Source organism: Mauremys reevesii, linkage group 6 (assembly GCF_016161935.1).
Source record: "Mauremys reevesii isolate NIE-2019 linkage group 6, ASM1616193v1, whole genome shotgun sequence".
NCBI classification, from domain to species: domain Eukaryota; kingdom Metazoa; phylum Chordata; order Testudines; family Geoemydidae; genus Mauremys; species Mauremys reevesii.
In genome coordinates this window covers 38,468,066-38,489,008 of record NC_052628.1, presented here as the reverse complement: position 1 = coordinate 38,489,008, position 20,943 = coordinate 38,468,066, and the positions used below count along the sequence as shown (strand labels likewise).

At 44.6% G+C, this 20,943-nt stretch overlaps 1 protein-coding gene across 10 annotated transcripts in view; it reads right to left on the bottom strand.

Moving 5' to 3' along the window:
- Positions 1-20,943, bottom strand: part of RNF180 (ring finger protein 180) — a 135,785-nt gene that overhangs the window by 101,494 nt on the left and 13,348 nt on the right. For 7 of the 10 annotated variants that reach the window (XR_005600443.1, XR_005600441.1, XR_005600442.1 and 4 more), the window contains exons 1-3: positions 12,477-12,553; positions 11,091-11,203; positions 6,575-6,713 (exon numbers count right to left, since the gene is read on the bottom strand). Coding sequence is in view for 7 of the 10 variants with exons in the window: in XM_039544738.1 (XP_039400672.1) it covers positions 6,575-6,676 (102 nt within the window). In the remaining 3 variants the exon portion in view is untranslated. Of the gene's footprint in view, positions 1-6,574; positions 6,714-11,090; positions 11,204-11,309; positions 11,379-12,357; positions 12,407-12,476; positions 12,554-20,943 lie in introns of those variants that run through there. The other 3 variants (XM_039544741.1, XM_039544740.1, XM_039544739.1) reach the window with 3 other exon arrangements.

Genomic DNA, 20,943 nt, shown 5'->3' with positions numbered 1-20,943 from the left:
TAAATATGTTAAAAAAAAAAGTTTCCTACCCTGTACACTAACTTGTATATACTCTTCCACTAGAAACAATGTTTCATTAAAAAGGCTGTCTCCTTCTCTTGCCCTCTCCCCTGAAAATCAGTCTATAAAACGAAGACATTTAAAAACAGATTTAGCAAAGAGTAAATCTTTTACATATGTACTCTGTAGCCTAAAGGCATAGCAAGAAATATTCTGATGGAACGAACATTGAAGAGTTGTTTTCTATTTCAATAAGCTAACAATAAGCTTTTCTACCCAGAGATGTATATCACTTTCAAATTATAAGTTTTCAAAGCTAATTAGAGGTTACAGAAATTTAAATATTTAAATATGAAGTAAGAACATGGAATAAGTTGTTTAGCAACTGGGAGGGTTAAGTGGAGTCCATGAAAACTAGTTGCCATAAATAACAGGTATAGTGCCAACTCTCTATTAGCAATGCCCCCAAAACCAAAAAATCCAAAACCCTTTCACAACTATAGTAGGCATAGTCTCCAGTCCAAGTAAGGATCACAGAACGACTGGAATGCAGTGGAACAAGTGCAGTTCTGCTAGGCTGGAGGAGGGAGGAATGCAGTATGTGAAAGGGACACAGACCTCAAAATATATCAGAGCACAGTCTTGGGGGTGGGCCTTGGTCCACCATAGCTCGGAGGACAGTTTTGGGGCCTGGTGGTAGATATGCTACTAAACAGTTGCACTGGACAAAAATCCTACATTGGAGAGGCACACAGCACACAGCTAGGGTCTAAGAATTTGTTCCCCCCTACGTCTCTCAGTGGTCACCAACCAGTTGATTGCAATCTCACGAGGCGCAGCGGGGCTGCCCAGGCCCCACCCCACTCCCAGAAGTGGCCAACGCACCCCACGGCACCTGGGGTGGGGGTGTCCCTCTGCACCCTGCTCCTACCTGCAAGCACTGCCCCTATAGCTCCCATTGGCCGGGTATGGGGAGGTGTGGCCAATGGGAACTGCAGGGGTGGTACTTGCAGGGAGGGGCAGCGGGTGGAGCCATGTGCTGCTTGTCCCCTCCCAGGGGCCGCGACGGCACGTTGGCCTCTTTTGGGAGCGGTGTGGGGACAGGGTAGGCAAGGAGCCTGCCTCAGCCTCGCTGCACTGCCAACTGGGAGTCACCGGAGGTAAGTGCTGCCCGGAGGGAGGCTGCACCCCTACCCCAGGCCCTGAACCCCTTCCTGGAGCCAGCACCCCAAACCCCCTCCTGCACCCCAAGCCCAAGCCCCAGCCCTGACCCTCCTCCTAGAGCCAGCACCCTGTACCCCCTCCTGCACCTCCACATTCTGCCCCAACCCGGAGCCCCCTCTTCCACCCAAACTCTCTCCCAGAGCTGAGACCCCACACCCTCTCCTGCACCCCAACCCTCTGCCCCAGGCTCAGCCCAGAACCCTCTCCCACACTATGAACCCGTCAGCCCCAGCCCAGAGCCCGCACCCCCTCCCAAACGTCAATCCCCTACTCCAGCCCGGAGAAAGTGAGTGAGGGTGGGGGAGAGCGAGTGACGAGGGGGCGATGGAATAAGTGGGGCAGGGCTTTGGGGAAGGGGTGGGGTAGATCCTGGGTTGCCCTTAAATTCAAAAAATTATCTTGGGCATTAAAAGGTTGGAGACCACTTCTCTATACGAAGCCCATTTACTTACGGTGTTCTCACCAAATAAGAGTTGCTGCTAACACCTCACAGTCAGATCTTAAAAGTATTTTGTGGCCAATGATGCAGAGAAGCACCTAGTGAGATTTTCAAAAGCATCTATCTCCCACTGAAATTAGTTAGGTGCCCAGGTACTTTTGAAAATCCCACTAGGTACCTAAATACCTTTAAAAATATGGCCATATGTCTTGCAGCCCACACTATATTTTACTTACACACACACACACACACACACGAAAGTAGCTAGGGAATTTTAGATATAGTGCATTTCTTTACACCAGGGATCGGCAACATTTGGCACGTGGCCTGCCAGGGTAAGCATCCTGGCAAGCCAGGCCAATGTGTTTACCTGCCGCGTCCACAGGTTCGGCCAATCGCGGCTCCCACTGGCCACGGTTCACCATCCCAGGCCAATGGGGGCTGCAGGAAGTGGCGGCCAGCACATCGCTCGGCCCGCGCCGCTTCCTGCAGCCCCCATTGGCCTGGGATGATGAACCGCGGCCAGTGGGAGCCACAATTGGCTGAACCTGCGGATGCGGCAGGTAAACAAACTGGCCCAGCCCACCAGCGCCGCATGCCAAAGTTTGCCGATCCCTGCTTTACTCTCTTTAGGGATCATAGATCCTCATCAAATCATTAGAAAGGATTTTAAAAATAATTTAAAGAATTAAAGAACACAGAATATACAAAGGCAACACAAAAAATGTCTTCAGAACATGAGAAATAACAAAATTGACATTCTGAGATGCAGTAGTTAATGTACTGTGAAAGAGATTTTCTAATTGGGAAAACTTGGAAGATATCGTTTTATCATAAACTGAAGTGTAGTCCCAATGATAAAGTATAGGACAGAATAAATTCTTAATGTAATCACCTACCATAATTCCCATTCTCTTCAATGAGAGTTACATGGGTTTGTTGAGGAAATAATATATTCTTATCTATTCTTCTTGTGAAACAGTGAATGTGTTTATTCACATATTACATTTCTAACCCAATAACTAAGCACACTTCAAAAGCTATTAAAAATCCTGCAGCAAAAAGAAAGAATTCTAACTGCTGTTCTGTACTTAATAATCCCTTTAGTGCTACAGTAGTTTTAAACTATTTCTTTTGAAAAAAATCTTGTATCCTACTCTGACAAGTTTCTATATTAAAGTCCTTCCAACAATCCATTTTAATCTAATCCTAAATCAGAGAGATCTCCTTTTGTTTGAAAGCCACCAAACAGAAAATATTAACACCCCCCTCACACACAAACCCAGATTCTGAACATCTGTAACATCACGGTCAGGGTGAATTTCATTTCCACTAAGGCCACTTTACACAGCTCTGGCCATGTCACGCGGCTTTAAAGAGGGAGTACATTATATTCACACACACATTAGGGCCCCTTCACATGATTAGAAGGGTGTAAATGGCATTATCATAAATGAAAAATCAAGCTCTCAGCCTTCCCACTACCACCAGGACCCATGGGATAGTTGGTAAGTTCTTGGAACAATAGCAACATGTTCACTTACTGGCTGTCAACTTTGCCAGGAACACTTGGGATGCAGAGGCCTGCTCATTTTTCCCAATTGTCAGTCAACTGGTGAGGATTTCCAGCCTCCTACACAAGTAAGCCAGGAAAGCCCTGTCTCCACTGACATCATTCCTCATCACCTTGTTTCCATATCTTAACTGTGGACAACAATCTGTGACTCCATCCTGGGAGAGGAGGTGGGATAGAGTGGCTGCTATTGGAGCTACTTAGCTGCCTTTAGAGGGTTACCCCTTCTTAGAGTTGCCAACTTTCTACTTGCACAAAACCAAACACCCTTGCCCTGCCCACTCCGAGGCCCTGCCCTTCACTCACTCCATTTCCTCCCTCCCCCCCCCCGTTGCTCACTTTCCCCATCCTCACTCACTCGCTCATTTTCACCGGGCTGGCTCAGGGGGTTGGAGTGCAGGAGGGGGTGAGGGCTCCGCCTGGTGGTGCGGGCTCTGGGATGGGGCCAGAAATGAAAAGCTCAGGATGCGGGAGGGGGTTCTGGGCTGAGGCAGTGGGTTGGGATGCGGGAGCGGGTGAGCGCTCCAGCTGGGGGTGCAGGTTCTGGAGTGGGGCCAGGAATGAGGGGTTTGGAGAACAGGAGGGGGCTCTGAGCTGGGGTAGGGGATTGAGGTGCGGGGGGGAGGGCTGCAGAATCTGGGATGGGGCTGGGGAAGAGGGATTTGGGAGGGTGCTCCAGGCTGAGACTGAGGGGTTCGGAGGGTGGGAGGGGGCTCCGGGCTGGGGAAGAGGATTGGGGCGCAGTCAGGGATGAGGGGTGCAAGCTCCAGGAGTTGCTTACCTCAAGCAGCTCCCAGAAGCAGTGGCATGTCTCATGTCCCCCTTCCGGCTCCTACACAGAGGCACAGCCAGGCAGCTCTGTGCACTGTCCCGTCCATAGGCGCCGCCCCTGCAGCTCCCATGGGCTGCGGTTCCCGGTCAATGGGAGCTGCGGAGCCGGCACTTGCGGCGGGGGCAGCGTGTGGAGCCCCCTGGCTGCCCCTACGCATAGGAGCTGAAGGGGGGACATGCCGCTGCTTCCAGGAGCCGCGCAGAGCCACAGCTGGCAGCTGCCTTAGCCCCGCTGTGACACCGACTGGGCTATTAAAAGTCCTGTCAGTGGTGCTGACTGCCCGCCAGTGTCCCTTTTCGACTGAGCGTTCTGGTAAAAAAACCGGATACCTAGCAACCCTACCCCTTCTCAGCATTCATATGTGATTCTGTGGCTGCAGAAGTGTTTGGGCTCCATTTTACAGATATGCCTCAGGCCAGAACTTGGGTATAACAATTGAGATAAAAATAATGTTGCGAAAAAATCAATACATTGAGACAGCCATATTTGTATGGACATATGAATGATGAGTTCTGAGACCAATAGCCTATGAAACTCTAGGGTTTTAAATTGTGTAGTTATGGAAACCAATATGTATTTGTGAGTTTGTAACTGTATAAAATCTCTGATCACTGACTGGCTGTAAAGCAATATTTAATGCTATATTGTTTATATTATTCTCTTAAAAGAATGAAAATTAATGTCAATCCCTAGTCATTACATCCTTCTCCACTGGCAAGCATGGCATTTTGGAGTGTTTCTGGTGCATCAGAAAATCAATATAGTGTATTCTGTTTACTTTTCTCTTTGATCCAACATCATAAAAGATGTCAGCGGGGTGGTGAATATCTTGGGAAAGACAGCTTGATAATTAACTGCTGTTGCAAAGCAGCAGGAGGTGCTCATGCATTGTTTTCTGTATGATTATTTTTAATTAAGATGTTGTGAATTAAAAAAAAGTAGTATTTTAAATGTGTAGGCCATTCTGTTGTAAGAGACGTCAGCTCTGGTGAGTTATGATATTTTTTTTATCACATCTCCTATGCCCCACCTTTTTTAAGTAAATAGCAGCAGTCAGTCTGACACGTAGAAATATCTACCATATATAATTTAACTTTACTAAAAATGCATGTCAGTATGAAACCCACAGAACTCACTGCTACAAGATATTAAGGCAACAAGTTTATCGGGATTCAAACAAAGGTTTTTTTATTTTACATGAATAATAAAAATATCAGAGGGGTAGCCGTGTTAGTCTGGATCTGTAAAAGCAACAAAGAATCCTGTGGCACCTTATAGACTAACAGACGTTATTTTATTAACGTCTGTTAATAAAAATATCTACATTTACACAAGCTAGCATACAAATGTATAAGGCATATCAACCCTCTTCATGCTGCAGAACATAAAGGTAATAACCAAGGTCTAGATTCACAAAGGGGATTTAGTCATTGCAGCACCTAACTCCTAGGTTCCCTGCTGCCCAATAATTCACAGTCCCAAGTTAGGTGCCCACTCCCTATGCATTGTATGGGGAGAGTTAGGAGCCTAAGAAAGGGATTCTCAGAAGCCAGAAAAAAGCTCTGAATGGAGAACTGCCTAAGCTAGCCATTAGTGAAATGTGGAGGAAATGGGCTGGGCTTAAGGACCAGAGCCACAAAAGGTATATCTACGCTGCCTGCAGGAGCGAGCCTCCCAGCGCAGGTTGACAGATAATTGTGTTGATTTGTGTCGGTTGCAAATGAGGGGTGTGTGCTGTGGTGAGGGACTATGTGTATTTGGGGTTACTGTGTGTGCTGACTGTGATGTTATGTTTGGGTTGTGTTGCTGTGTCGGGGGGGCGGTTATGATGGGAGATTTGTGTTGATTTACGCAGGTGGCAGTTGGGTCAAGTAATCTACCACCTGTACAGTCTCCCTCATATTACCAAAGAAACTGATGTATGCAAAATAGCTGTAGAAGTAAGGGTGGTGATTAAGCTACCTCTAACATTGCATTGGTTAAGACTCTTGGAATGGCATAGATACATGCCTTACTGTAGCTGTACACCACACAGGAGTAATTTGTTAAGTCAAAATGGCTAAGAACATAAAATCTGGACAGTAACAGACAACAAAATCCAGTGATGATTCAACCTGGTGATATTCCGAACAGAAAGAGCCCTGAACCACGCTTGTTGCAGTTTTCATTCCTTCACACTGTACAGCAGGGTTTCTCAAACAGGGGTCGCCGCTTGTGTAGGGAAAGCCCCTGGCGGGCCAGGCCTGTGTGCTTACCTGCCCTTTCCGCAGGTCCGGCCGATCGCGACTCCCACTGGCTGCGGACTGCTGGACCTGCGGATGGGGCAGGTAAACACACCGGCCCAGCCCGCCAGGAGCTTTCCCTACACAAGCGGCGACCCCTATTTGAGAAACCCTGCTGTACAGACATTTTGGCTGCAGAGTGACACACAGCGATGTTCCTGGAATCTTATTATATATAGGTACTAAATCAATGGCAATGAAAAAAATAAAGAAGCTATACTTACTTCAAATAGTTGTTTTCCATTACATTTTATGAGGCAATCAGAATTTGCTATGTATTTTCTACACTTCCAGCAACGAAGCATGTCAACTTCTAGGCTATTCATTTTAACGTCTGGTTCTTCAACTGTTTATCTGTTAGAGCTATAAAGACAATAAAAATGTATAATTTGTTTAAGCACCTATATTCTGTTCAAATTACAGGTTTCAGCCTGTGATTCTTAGTCACATGAACAGTCCCTACTCACACTAGCAACATATACTACTACTACTTTGATTTTATAAACTACTTTTCATCCAGCTAATTACTCCTAGGGGAATTCTGCACCAAAAAAAATTAAAAATTCTGCACAAAATATTTTAAAATTCTGCAAATTTTATTTGTCAAAATAATACTACATAATCATGCCAGTTTCAATTATTTTGGTAATTTATTTCAAAATACCTGTCAGCAAGTATGTCTGTAACAATACAGACACTCATAACAATTCCCCCAGGAGACGAGTTAAAGAAACCCCTATGACAGCCCAGTTCCTGTATCTTTGCCTCCTCCCTCCCCTAGAGTTCAGCTGGGGGGCCAGACACCCACAACCCCTCCCTCCCAGAACCCAGCCATGGGACCCCCACAGCCAATACACCCAAACCAAAGCCGCGGGGCCCCCTAGCTCAGACACGTGCCCCTCTACCCCTCAGAGCCCAGGGATCCAGAGGGAGAAATAGCCTGATGCTTGGTCCCAGGCTTGTGTGGAGTTTCCTGCATGCCGCTGTCTCCTTCCCTCAGGGCATGCGGGGAACTGCAGCTGCTGGGGACCCTTCAGTTCATTTCTCTTCCCCCGGCAGTGTCTTCTATATGCGAGCTGGACTCTGCTGGGTCCATTGGCCCCTAATGGCAGCCCATTTCTGTGAGGGAAAGAAAATTCAGCTGGCACAATGTTCATTTCTGCAAGATTCTGCATTGCGCAGTAGCGCAGATTTCCCCCAGGAGTAAACAGTTATATAACATCATATATATGCATGTTTTTTTAGAATACCAAAAAGACAAGGTCCCTTCCCCATTGAGTTTGCTATCTAAAGCTCTGATCCTGCAAGTTACTCTGTATGAGAGGACCCCTACCACTATAGTCAACAGGGACATCACTCTGGCCCAAGGGTCAGCCCACTTGCAAGACAGAGACTTAAATAAGACACCACCAAACAGAAAGAGAAGACATTTGATATTCTGTCTCTGCTCATCACTGTATTCCATAATTTTCTTTGGTCTTCTCTATGACTCTTCCCTGAAGACTCTTCCCCATCCCATAGATTCATAGACTCTAGGACTGGAAGGGACCTTGAGAGGTCATCGAGTCCAGTCCCCTGCCCTCATGGCAGGACCAAATACTGTCTAGACCATCCCTGATAGACATTTATCTAACCTACTCTTAAATATCTCCGGAGATGGAGATTCCTCAACCTCCCTAGGCAATTTATTCCAGTGTTTAACCACCCTGACAGTTAGGAACTTTTTCCTAATGTCCAACCTAAACCACCCTTGCTGCAGTTTAAGCCCATTGCTTCTTGTTCTATCCTTAGAGGCTAAGGTGAACAAGTTTTCTCTCTCCTCCTGATGACACCCTTTTAGATACCTGAAAACTACTATCATGTCCCCTCTCAGTCTTCTCTTTTCCAAACTAAACAAACCCAATTCTTTCAGCCTTCCTTCGTAGGTCATGTTCTCAAGACCTTTAATCATTCTTGTTGCTCTTCTCTTTCAATCTTTCTGTCAGGGACCTCATAAAAACTCTCCCTTTCCCCCTGCCCTCCCAGAAATCCACCTCCTGTTCTTGCTTTTTCTGACTTCCTTGGGCCAGCTACTTGAAAATTAAACCTAAGATTTATGTTTAAAGGGCCCCCTGGATCATGGTGCTCTGGGCATTCCTACTCTAAGCCTCGAAATTAAACACTGAAATTAAAATCAGCATTTAAAATTAGTGGCAAAAGATCACAGAAGGGATTCTGTGGGTGCCTGCAATATCAATTTGCAACTGAGTCAACAATTTCACTCTTATTTCTATTGACTTTTCATTAATAATACACTGAGAGATAGCTAACAAATTGTTTGTACAGCCTATTGCCTTCCTTTCCATTTCTTTCTAACAAGAAATAGTCTAAGATGCATGTCATCTGTCTGCTCAGTTTCTGAAGAAAGATCATCTGATTAAAGGAAAAGCGATGAAATGATCCACATATTTATGTCAAAAAACTGAGTGCTTATTTCAGCAGAAAGTACTTGCTTTTCATTCTGCTTTTTCCTCCACAATAAACTAGGCTTCTGCTTTCTTACCAAAGCTTTAGTTCTAACAATATTTGGTTTACTTAAATGGTAACTATGATTATAGCATACAGCCAGACTATTAAAAAAAAACAACAACCCATGCTCAGACACTGAAATAAGACAGATCGCTTCAGTGCTTTTCATAGTTTTCTGCAGCTTTCAATCCACAGGTAAAAGTATGAACATATGTTACAACTCCAGTATTCTTTTATTTCTAGACAAACTAATAGAATGGTATTAGTATTAAGTAGGAGCTTCAGATCAATATTAGTTGAACGAAAGATCATGGTAGGTGCATTTAAGCAAAAACAGAATATTCACATTCAAGACCTTGTCTTGCACATGGCAAGAATTTAATAAAATGCAAATGCTTTGAACCACACAGGACATCCCTGTTTCTTGAGTTTTGCTTACACAGTTACTGTCAACACGGTTATTTTAATAGGCCATCAGCATATGACATATTTGAAAGCAGCAGTCAAAGGGTATACGAATTTTAAATGTCTCTCTCAAGAAAGTATTCAATTCAAACTCAGGTTTTGAAATGTAATGAATACCACCCCTCAGGGAGTGCTCCTGCAAATATAATATTGAACACACCTGAAATGTATTGTGAAAATGTAATTCCAAATTATGCATTTATAAATATTACAAAATTAGCTATGATCTATTTGACTAATGGTAGGTCTTTCTTGTCTATCTTATAATATACCTTAATAATTATGCATTTAGTCCAACAATGCACCAGAATACAACCAATCTATAAGGACTGCAAGGGGTGTTTCTTTGTATACAGTTTTGAGTTTCTTTCACTAGCTCAAATTTGTATTTCAGAAGTTTCCAAAAAAAGCTCTAGTCCTTGACATTTACCTGTATTCAAGCAAGGCCTGTTTATATATTACATTATGCTCCATTTCATTTTTCATATCATTAAAAGAATCCATCTTATTATAACATCATCTGGCACACAATCATTTATTTTGCTAAATAGATGATCACTTGTTTTTTGTTCCTTCACAATATGAGCATTTTCAAAACAGATTTTTCTTAACTGCCCCATGTCTATATGCAAAGATATTTTAGTTAATTTTATGCATTCATAATAAGAAATTTACAGTAACTGTCTCATTTCTTTCTACTTTTTCTGTCAGACAATGCCTTTAGTGTACAGCTACGTCAAACCATAGTTTAAAAAAATGGAAATAAATAACTTGGAGGAACAAATTACAGCAATTTGCAATATTATTGTGCCCTAGCAGTTGTTTTTAATGAGAAAATTCCTGAAGGTCTATTAAAGTTCTGCACACCTGTGCTTTTCTTCAGTTCTCACTATGGAGGACACAGACAACCTATAGCCCAATTTGTTGCAAATAAAGATCTGTGTAACAAAAGGTTTGTTTTTTAAAGTAAATGCCTGCATATAATCTTCCATAATGAATGCTGCTTCTTTAGTGCTAGACTTGGCACAAATGTGTCTGTGGGGTTTGTATTTTGCAGAAGCAGAATACGAATTCTTACTGAAGTGGCTGATAAGGGGGAAAACAGTACAGTCTTAACAATAGATTACTTTGTTATTTTGCAAAGAGTCTATACTAAAATGAGTAGTGTTTAGGGGACTGCTTCTTTGTTAAGTACTTCCACAGTAGTACCATAGCAATTTTAATTGTACAGTGTTGTACTATAATAGCGGACTTAAATTAATAGGCTGGAGAACTTCACATTTAAATCAGTGTCTCATCTGTTCAGAAACCTTTAGCTGAAGAGCACTGTGAACTTAAAAGACTAATCATAGCCAGAATATGAGTGGAACCTGAAGTTCAAGCCACCTCTATATGCAGAGAAGTTAGTAGTGAGGTACCCCAAGAATCAGTGTTCGCACAATTGTTCAACATAGGTAACTAACAACATAGAAGGTGAAGTGAATAGTGAAGAGACAACATTTGCCAATAACATTCTTTAGATTAGTCAAGACTTGTAATGACTATGAGGACCTTCAGAAGGACCAGAGAAGACTAGGCAACTGGGCAATACAACAGAAGATAAAATTCAACATAGACAAGTGTAAAATAATTCAAATTGGAAAGCATAACTTTAACAACTAATATACACCAGAGTGCATTCTGAATTAGTTTAATTTCTCAGAAACAAGATGTAAGCATTGTGATAGCTCTGTGAAGACATGTCTGCAAATATTATAATGCTCTTACATAGGTGGAATGGAGAAATCCACAGCCTCCTCTCCCCAGGCACTGATCAGCTCCAGTAGCTCAGCATTGATCCAAGCAGGAGATCCTTTGCTCCATGGAGCAGGCACTGTCACCTGGCCAAGAAAACAGGATGATGATAAGTGAGCACTTGCCAAGAAAACAGGAAGGAGAGTTTCAAAGTTCCTGGGCTTTACAGGGGGAGGGTGGATGTCTCTTTACCTGGCAGCAGAGCTGGGGCCAGAGTGGTCACTTAGACACTATGGGATATCCTCCAGAGGCTAAAAGCTCTGTAAACAGGAAGAATGTGTCTCCACTTGCACATCGCTACAAAAGTATCACTAGTAAGAGCTGTATGCCTCTCATGGAGGTGGTTTTCTTATTGTAGTGAAACTTCTGAGTTTCACCACAAAAAGTCATTGGCAAATGTTGATGCTCCCATGGTTTTTGTGTAAGAGGGACTTTTTCCACTTTAAATGGCAAATGTAGACACAGGGGCGGCTCCAGGCCCCAGTGCGCCAAGCGCGTGCTTGGAGCAGCATGCCACGGGGGGGGGCGCTCTGCCGGTTGCCGGTCCCACGGGACCCTCTGCAGGCACGCCTGCAGGAGGTCCACCGGAGCCGTGGGACCGGCGACTGGCAGAGCGCCCCCCGCGGAGTGCCGCCGTGCTTGGGGCGGCGAAATTGCTAGAGCCGCCCCTGTGTAGACATGCCCTTAAGCACTACAGTGGTTCAGCTGTAGCGCTAGACAAGCCCCAACTTGCTGGTCTTTACCACCCTTCATCTTGACAGCAGGAAGGCACAAACCATTTGAATTGCATTTTGTCAGAAGGAACCTGAAGTCCATAGAGCTCGCCAAGGCCGCTGATACCAGCAGCGCTGACGAGGGATCGAGGGGGTCGCTCACGCTGGCCTCGGGGCCGCACTGACAGCTGAGCTATTTCTTCATTGCACAAAGCGGCGAGATCACGAACTCCAGCCAGCTCCCTGGAGGCTCAGCCCCAGTGGCAGGGTGACCAGACAGCAAATGTGAAAAATCAGGACTGGGGGGTGGGGGGGTAAGTGTTGGGAGCCACGGGCGGGTTTTCCCCTCCCCAGCACACAAGCAACCTGCGGCTCCTCTCCCCGGGGGAGGCGCCTGGGGAGGGGACCCAGCAGCGGCGGCGGCGGCCTCGGGAAACTCGGTCGGTTTGACAGCGACCCCGCAGCCAAACCCGCCCCGGCCCTTCGCTGGCCACAGAGCACCGCCCCCGGTAACGGAGCCCACGCACCCGCCGTGAGGGGCGCCCAGCCCCACCCGGACAACGGGCCTGCCCCGCAGCGCTGGGGGTGGCTGTGTCCCGGCATAGGGGCAGCAGGCCAGGCGGAGCTAGCAGCGCCCCCCGCTTACCGCTCGCCGGACGGGGGTGTCCGTTAGTCAGGCCGCGGGGCCGGGTACGGGCGGAGAGTCCGGGTTGGGTGCAACAGCTGCCGACGGGAAGAGACGGGAGACAAACAGCAGCGAAAAGCGTTAGGGGCAGGCTGGGGCGGCGGGAAGCGGCTGCTGCACCGGGGAGACGGGGTGGGGGCTCCAATGTGTGACAGAGTTAACAACTGATTCCCCCCCCCGCCGCCGCCGCCGCCGTCTCCTGGGGTGAGGGAGAGACAACAGGGCAGCGCCAGGTGCCTCTTCACTCAGCCCGGGTGGGGCTGGGAGTTAGGGCAGGGCTCTACCCTTTCCCAGGGGTCAGCTGCATGTTTAATGGCCGTTTGGATGGAGGGGCAGATGAAGACACTCTAGTGTTGGTATTCCAGAGCCCCTGTCAGGGACCAGACCACATTGGGCTAGGCCCTGTACAAACACACAGTCCCTACACATCTTACAAACTATACCACAGGAGACAACAGGTGGCTAGACGCAGACGGGCTTACAAGAAAACAATGAGACACTATCAGTGACGGGCAGGAATCACAGCACAACAGCAGTGTAACTGTTAGTCAAGTTTTTTGTAGGAATCATCCGATATGAGCATCCCCTATTAGAAACTGTCTTTGAGCTGTGTTGCCAACCCCTCATGTTCAGGTATCATGAGGCAGGCTCCAAAAAAATCATGATTGGCTTAAAACACATCAGATTTGTAATAGTAATAACTTTTAGGTTCATTTTATTTACCTTCAGGTTTTTGAGCCATCACGTTTCCAAGCTTTTCTCCAAAACCACAAGAACTAGATACTTTTTTAATGAAAGCAGAGTCTTATGTAATCACAGGATTCCAGGAGCTGGGGTTTTAAGTACAACACCAAATATCTTAATAATTCACAATAAACTTACAGCAAAAATACTGCTGTTTCAATGGGACATTTAAACTTTCTCATCAGGCTTTTTAAACAAATCTTCCTCATTCAGCTTGTCCAAGTCTCACATCCGTTTAGAATATAGCATAAGAATGGCTCTACTGGTTCAGCTAGCCCAGTATCCTGTCTTCTCACAGTGTCCAATGCCAGACGCTTCAGAGGGAATGAACAGAACAGGACAATTAGCAAGTGATCCAATCCCTGTCATCAAATCCTGCTTTCTGGCAGTCAGTATTTTAGGGACACCCAGACAACGGGGTTACATCCCTGACCATCTTGGCTAATAGAAATTTATGGCCCTATCCTTATGAACTTATCTAATTCTTTTGAACCCAGTTATACTTTTGGCCTTCATAACGTGCCTTGGCTCAGGGCACCTCCGGGTGGGGGAGGGGGCAGAAGGGGTGGAGCTGGGGGCTAGCCTCCCCAAAGGGCGGGCTCCACCTGCTGCCCTTGCTTCCAAGTTTTTAAATATGTAATTTTGTTTCTAACCACCTCTTTTACTCTGTTGTTTAACCATGGTGGCATTTTTTGATCCTCTTACTGTTTAATTTGGGGCATACATATAGTTTGAACCTCTATTATGGTGTTTTTAAAAAGTTTCTACGCAGCTTACAAGCATTTCATTCTTGTGACTCTTCCTTTTAAATTTCTGTTTAACTAGCCTCCTCATTTCTGTGTAGTTCCGCCTTTTGAAATTAAATGCTACTGTGTTAAGAGTCTTTGGCATTTTCTCCCCTAAAAGGATATTACATTTAATTTCATTATGATCTCTATTACCAAGCACTTCCGCTACATTCGCCTCTTGGACCAGATCCTGTGGACCACTTAGGACTAAATCAAGAATTGCCGCTCCCCTTGTGGGTTCCTAGACTAGCTGCTCCAACAATCAGTCAATAACGGTGTCTAGAAATTTTATCTCTGCCTCTCATCCTCAGGTGTCATGTTCCCATTCAATATGAGATAGTTGAGATCCCCTATTATTATTGATTTTCTATTTTTGTAGCCTCTCTAAGCTCCCTGGGCATTTCACAATCACTGTCACCATCCTGGCAAAGTGATCAGTAGTATATTCCTGCTGCCTGTATTTCTTTCCTCAGTCTACATAAACTCAATGTATACCAAATTTGCCTTTATCTTGCACCCAAACTTTCTGTTATCATCTATTGTTCAAAAATATTTACATCTTTAATACTAAATCATGAACCTGAGTTTATAATAGTCCTTACTCCATCCCTGTCTCAATTACACCTCTACCCTGATATAACGCGGCCCAATGTAACATGAATTTGGATATAACACAGTAAAGCAGTGCTCCGGGGGGCCAGGGCTGCGCACTCCCACGGATTGAAGCAAATTCGATGTAATGCGGTTTCACCTATAGCACAGTAAGATTTTTTGGCTCCCAAGGACAGCATTATATTGGGGTAGAGGTATATTTTAATCTCCCTTCATACTGGAGTATACATTCAGTGTCTGTACAGATATTTGCACGCTACTTCTATTTTTTGTCTTTAAAAACTTAATGATCAAACATGGCATCTTTTCATAGTGCTATAAGGTAAAGCCACCTCCCACACAAGTGTTTATGTAAAAAAATCCTCTTTTAAAGATGAAGTGATCTGTTTCCCATTTTAGGACAGAGTGGTCTGTTGGTAAATATGTTAATATACAGTGACCTATCATTTTTCCCTGATGCAAGGAAGGACTTGAGGCTGGAAAGTTCCGATTTCTAAAGAAGACCCAGTTTTCAACTCCTTCTGCCAGTCTTGCTTCTTGCACTCCAGATAGGCTTCATCCCCAAGAAGAACAGGTGGTTTCCATCACTGTACTGCCCTCCTTTCGAGACTGTAGCTATATGACTCCCTAGAGCCTAGGAACTTCACTGATGGATTGTCATGCAGATCCAGTCAGCCAGCATATTCATCAGCTGCCCTTGCTACATCCCTCATCCTTGGAAAATTCTACTAATGTTTTGGGGTTGTGCTGAATGCTCACAGACTCCTTCAGTGAAGGAGAGGGTGCATCTACTTTCTGATGCTGCAAACTCCCATCATAGATATTCTATGGCTGGTTAATGAGGTATAAAAAGGTGCCAATGTATTCTAGAGTTGTAAAATTGCCATAGAATCTTCTCCTCACTGTAGAAGACTGATCCTAAAACTAAGCTTCTAGTTTTTTAAAATGTTCCTAGCCCTTCTGATTGTGGAGAAAATCTTGAAAACATGAACATGAAAAATAGATGCATTGTTGTTTTCCTGTAATCTCACAAACACTGAAACTATAGTTCAGTAGTGTGCACTATCCCCATTCATCACAATAGGTCACCAACTCTGTAAGCTAAAAACACTTTAAATCTCAACACTTAACTATTTCACTACTCATCGTTTTAGCAGAAATATCTAGCTTGTGCTTTTCCCAATGGCAAAGTGCCTCCCACCTCTACCCTCGTGGGGAATTTGAGATCTAAGGCCATGTCTACACTACCACGTTTGTCAGTATAACTTATGTCACTCAGGGGTATGAAAAAACACCCTTCCGAGCAACATAAGTTACACCAACAGAAGTACCGGTATGGACAGCACTATGTTGGCGGGACAGCTTCTCCCGCCGACGTAGCTACTGCCACTCATAGAAGTGATTTATTATGCCAACAGGAGAGCTCTCTCCCATTGGCATAGAGCAGCTACATGAGTGATCTTACAGCAGCATAGCTGCATCACCACAGTTGTGTCGCTGAAAGCTCGCTAGTGTAGATTTGGCCTAAATAAGTAAAACAGGAGATAGTGTTCTAATTATATTGTTGTGGGTTCAGTGAAGCATCCTTGAGGCTAGTGGGCATAGCAGCTGCCCTTCATTTAAGATAGTTGTGAGAGAGAGTTACGCAGCCACCTAAAACAATGGCACATATGAGACTACCCATGAATTTGAACCATGTAGGCAGAGGGCATTGGCTGGGCATTGTTTGGGTAAGCGTGTGTGTTGGGGCTATAAGCAAAGAAACGATCTCCTTTTATTTTGGTTCCAGCTGTGCTCAGGAAAACAGGACTTTGTACATTCTTTGTAAACAAACAAGATTGCAAAAAAGTTTTTAAAAAGTTTCTACGCAGCTTACAAGCATTTCATTCTTGTGACTCTTCCTTTTAAATTTCTGTTTAACTAGCCTCCTCATTTCTGTGTAGTTCCGCCTTTTGAAATTAAATGCTACTGTGTTAAGAGTCTTTGGCATTTTCTCCCCTAAAAGGATATTAGATTCCACCAGATTCCACCATTTCTCCTTGAAACTGGAAAAAAAACTGCAAGAATCAGAATTTGGCAAGTCACGCAGGTCAAAAAAGACTATTATTCATTTTCACAATCTCACACTGCCACAGAATCCTATGCACAACTGCAGTAGTCACACCGGAACTTGGCAAACTCAAGCACGTGATTAAGCCATTTTTTTAGCTTGCTTTTCTGGTCATAGTACTGGTGCAGAGGAGAATTGTCCAGACTGGCTAAGCCAAGCTTTTATCAGCCAGGAACCAAAGATAGGAAAGAGGCATCAGAAGAAAGAGGCTTATGAGAGAGAAAATAATATGATTATTGTATAGTATTTGTACTATTGTAGCATCTAGAAGCACTAATTATATAGCAGGACCCCATTATGTTAGATGCTGTACAAAGAAAACAAAAAGATAGATTGTAAGCTCTTTGGGGCAGGGACTAAGTATAAGCCAAGAGACAACCGACGGATGGACGGACAGACAGACAGACAGATAGGGGAGTACCAGGAAACAGTATTTGTCAGCATGATAGGCATTCATCTCAGCACACCCAGCAGCCTAACCATTTCTGAGGTTTTTTTTATAGGTATCACAGCAAAGAGAGTTTTAACAAGGGATTTGGAAGAGGAAAATGAGGGACAGCCTAGGAGAAAGCACAAAGCTGCTTGTTTGAAAAATTGACAAGTGAGAGATGGAGGCTGGCATAATGGGTTGATTGGAGGCAGGAGCTGCTATCCTGATAGTGAATGAGCAATGATAGGCTGTGAAGAGCCTTAAAAATGAATATAAGTAGCTTATGTTTGATGCTGGAGTGGGGTGGGGGAGCCAGATGAGGGGTGACAGAGTCAAAGTGACTGGCTGGGAAAATGATCTTTGCAGCAGCATTCTAAATGGGGGGCAAGACTGATTTGTCAAGGCCAGAGAATTCTAGTAATTGAGATGTAAGATGATGAAAGCCTGGGCAAGAGTTTTAGCTATGCAGATGGATAGGAAAGGCCATATTTAGAGGTGTTATACAAAAAAAATTGGAAAAATTTAGCCTGGATGTGAAGTCCCAGAGAAAGGTCTGAGTTGAAGTGACATTCATATTACTGGGGTAAGTAACAGGCAGGAGGGTAGTGTTATCCTCAGTGATTGAGAAAAGAGATAGCAGGGAGGGCTTGGCCAAAGGAAAGTTTAAGAGCTTTGTTTTAGCCATGTTGAGCTTGAAACGATGGCCGGACAGCCACAAGGCGCAACCTCAGATTCACATCCCAGGTGTCGCTCAAGTTTCATTTGACTCAATGGAGAAGGTGCTATCAGCTGGCTCCCTTCTCACCTAGACTGGTCTGGACATTTCTCAGGATCAGGAACATGGTGAGATGGCAAAGCCTAGGGCAGGGATCGGCAACCTTTGGCATGCGGCTCACCAGGGTAAGCACCCTGGCAGGCTGGGACGGTTTGTTTACCTGCCACGTCCGCAGGTTTGGCCGATCATGGTTTGCTACTCCAGGCCAATGGGGGCAGTGGGAAGCAGCGGCCAGTACATCCCTCGGCCCGCAAGGGGCTTACCCTGGCGAGCCTCATGACAAAGGTTGCCAATCTCTGGCCTAGGGTCTCAGCAAGTGAGGAGCATGATGGTGAAGCTTGGTGTTACAAAGTCACACTTTTCTTCCTTTCCTCATTCCCAGCCAAGTTGCCAAGTACTATCTGGAAAAAAATAAAATAAAAAAAACTGTTCAAAAAGTGGGGACAACTTTGTCTCATTGAAATTAGCCAACCAAAACAAACATCCATATATGGGAACTTCTTTACATCTCAATAACATTTTGGCCTGTTATAACACTCCAGTGACTTCACCAGGAGCTTTTGAAACTCCTAATCTCAAGTCTTTCACTTCAAACCCATCCAGAGTACATTCTATTTTATATAGGTTCTTATACCACCATTGTCATCACTGTAGTAGCTGAGTGACTTCCAGTAGTGCATTAAGCAACATGATTAAACATATGTCATGTATTTGTTTACTATACTCTCTGCAGGGGGAGAAGTGTGTGCAGTAGAATGACTTGTTTTGGTACCATTTGGTAGGTGATTTTTTTTCTTTGTTGTTGTGGTGTCTCAAAATTCACATTGCTGTGTATTTATGAAAAGGTGGCAAGGTCAAAGACATGAACCTTGCACTTGGAGGGCAATGTGGTATTAGGTTTGTGAGGATCTTTAGTTCCTGGGGGAATTCATTTCACAGTTTTGGCCTGGCACCCAAGAAAGTTCTGTCTCCTGCACAGACGAGCTTCACCATTACTGTAGAGAGTTGCATTGTGCCACAATCTTCATCCAGGAGACTTAGGCAGTCTTTTAGATAGTCTAGGCCCAGCCCATGGATCATATTGAAGATAAAGATCAAGACCTTAAACTTGATTCAAAATTCTATGGGAAGCTAGTGTAGAGAGCAGAGGACAAGTCTTCTGTGCTTGCCATAGCCAGTGTTGCAGAGAAGACTTGCTGCAGTGTTCTGTACTAGTTGGAGTTTGCTAAATTCTAAAGGCTTCAGGCCCAGCTATATCACATTGCTGTAGTCTTGCCGAGAAGTGACAGAGACATGAATAACTGAGGCCAGGTCATCTTCCAACAGGAAGGAATTGAGTCTTCTAGCCAGCTCGAGTTGGTAGAAAGCTTTACTCATGGATGCTGCTACATGAGAGCTTAGTGTAAGTGAGGAATCAAAGGAATTCTAAACTGACAAATCATAGGTGTGTGCCTGCAACCAAAAAGAGATTGTACTGTGGGTACAAACTCTTCAGAGTACTCTTCTCTGTCCACCAGTATCACCTCTCTTTTACTCAAGTTCAGCTTCATCTGTGAGCTGATCACATCTGAGCACTGGGATATCTTGTTGGTAGTGGTGTAGTGAAGGATAGGTAGAGCTGTGTCATCTGCATATTGCTGACATTTGAGTCCATGTCATCTGACCAATTCACCTAGTGGTTGGACGTAGATGCTGAATAGGACTGGACTCCACAAGTGCAGGGTCTAGTGGTGGAGATGCAATTTCCCATCACTACTCGTTGGGTGCATCCCTTCTGGAAGAACTCAAACCATTTTAGCGTATTACTCTGGACTTCTGCCCCCTCTCTCAGGTAAGACTGAAGTGTCTCATGGTCAACCATGTTGAATACTGCAGAGAGGTCCAGAAAGATGAGAATAGATGTCTGTTCTCTATTAAAGGACAATAGGAGATCATCCATCAATGCCACTAAAATAGTTTAAGTTTCATATCCTAGCCTGAATCCAAATTATGCTGGGTCTAGAATGTTAGCTTCAATTAGATGAGTTTGTATGTGACCTTTGGCCAACTTTTCTATAAGGCTGCTCAGGAATTGAAGATTTGACACAGGGAGAATTGATGTACACAGGGTGGGTTTCTTCAGTATTGGTCAGACTATTGCATGTTTGCAGGAAAAGGGGAAAGTTCTTTCTTTGAATGGTGCATTTCCTATTTCAGTCAGGAATTGCATTAGTTGTTCATGATTTTCTTTCACAAAAAATTAAGAGCATGGGTCAGATTCACAAGTCTTGGTCAAGACTCTTTAGGGTGTCCAGAACTTCTTGAAGACTGAATGTACTCAACTCTGGGAATGCAGTTGGTTGATGGATATAGGTGGAACAGATCCATGCCATCTGAGAAACCTTCATAAATCTAATGTGCATGATCTTTTCAGTGAAGTCGGATGATTGTTCTTCACAGTGCTTGGTGCCCAATTCAGATGCAGGTTATAGGCACTCAGGATTGATTACATTGTCAGTCATCCTGGATGGCTCCTGGGAGGGATTTGGCAGCATCAATTGAATTTGATAGGAAGGTTTTCTTGACCTATAATACAGCCTCAGCATAGGATTTGAGGAATTTCTCCCATTGGTGCTCAAGTTTCCACCCCTCTTCTTTTCATCCAGCACAGGTGTCAGAAAACCAAGGAGATCTGTATGGGTAGTGGGGGAGGGAGGAACTGTTTGGGGGCCAATATGTCTATAGTCAAGGATAGTGTACAATAACAATGATTCACCGGGTCTTCAACTGCACATCCTGTGGGTTCAGTGCTGTTGTTCTTTAGCAGGCTTTGGAAATTGTCAAAGGCTCTGAGCCTTCGTGGTTGAATCAGGAGAATTGATCTTATGCCTGGAGGTGAAAGGTCTCTGAGCACCGCCTTAATGAGGAGATGGTCTGTGCAAGAGAGTGGCTGGATTTGGATGTCCTTAATCTTGACATTTATGACAAAG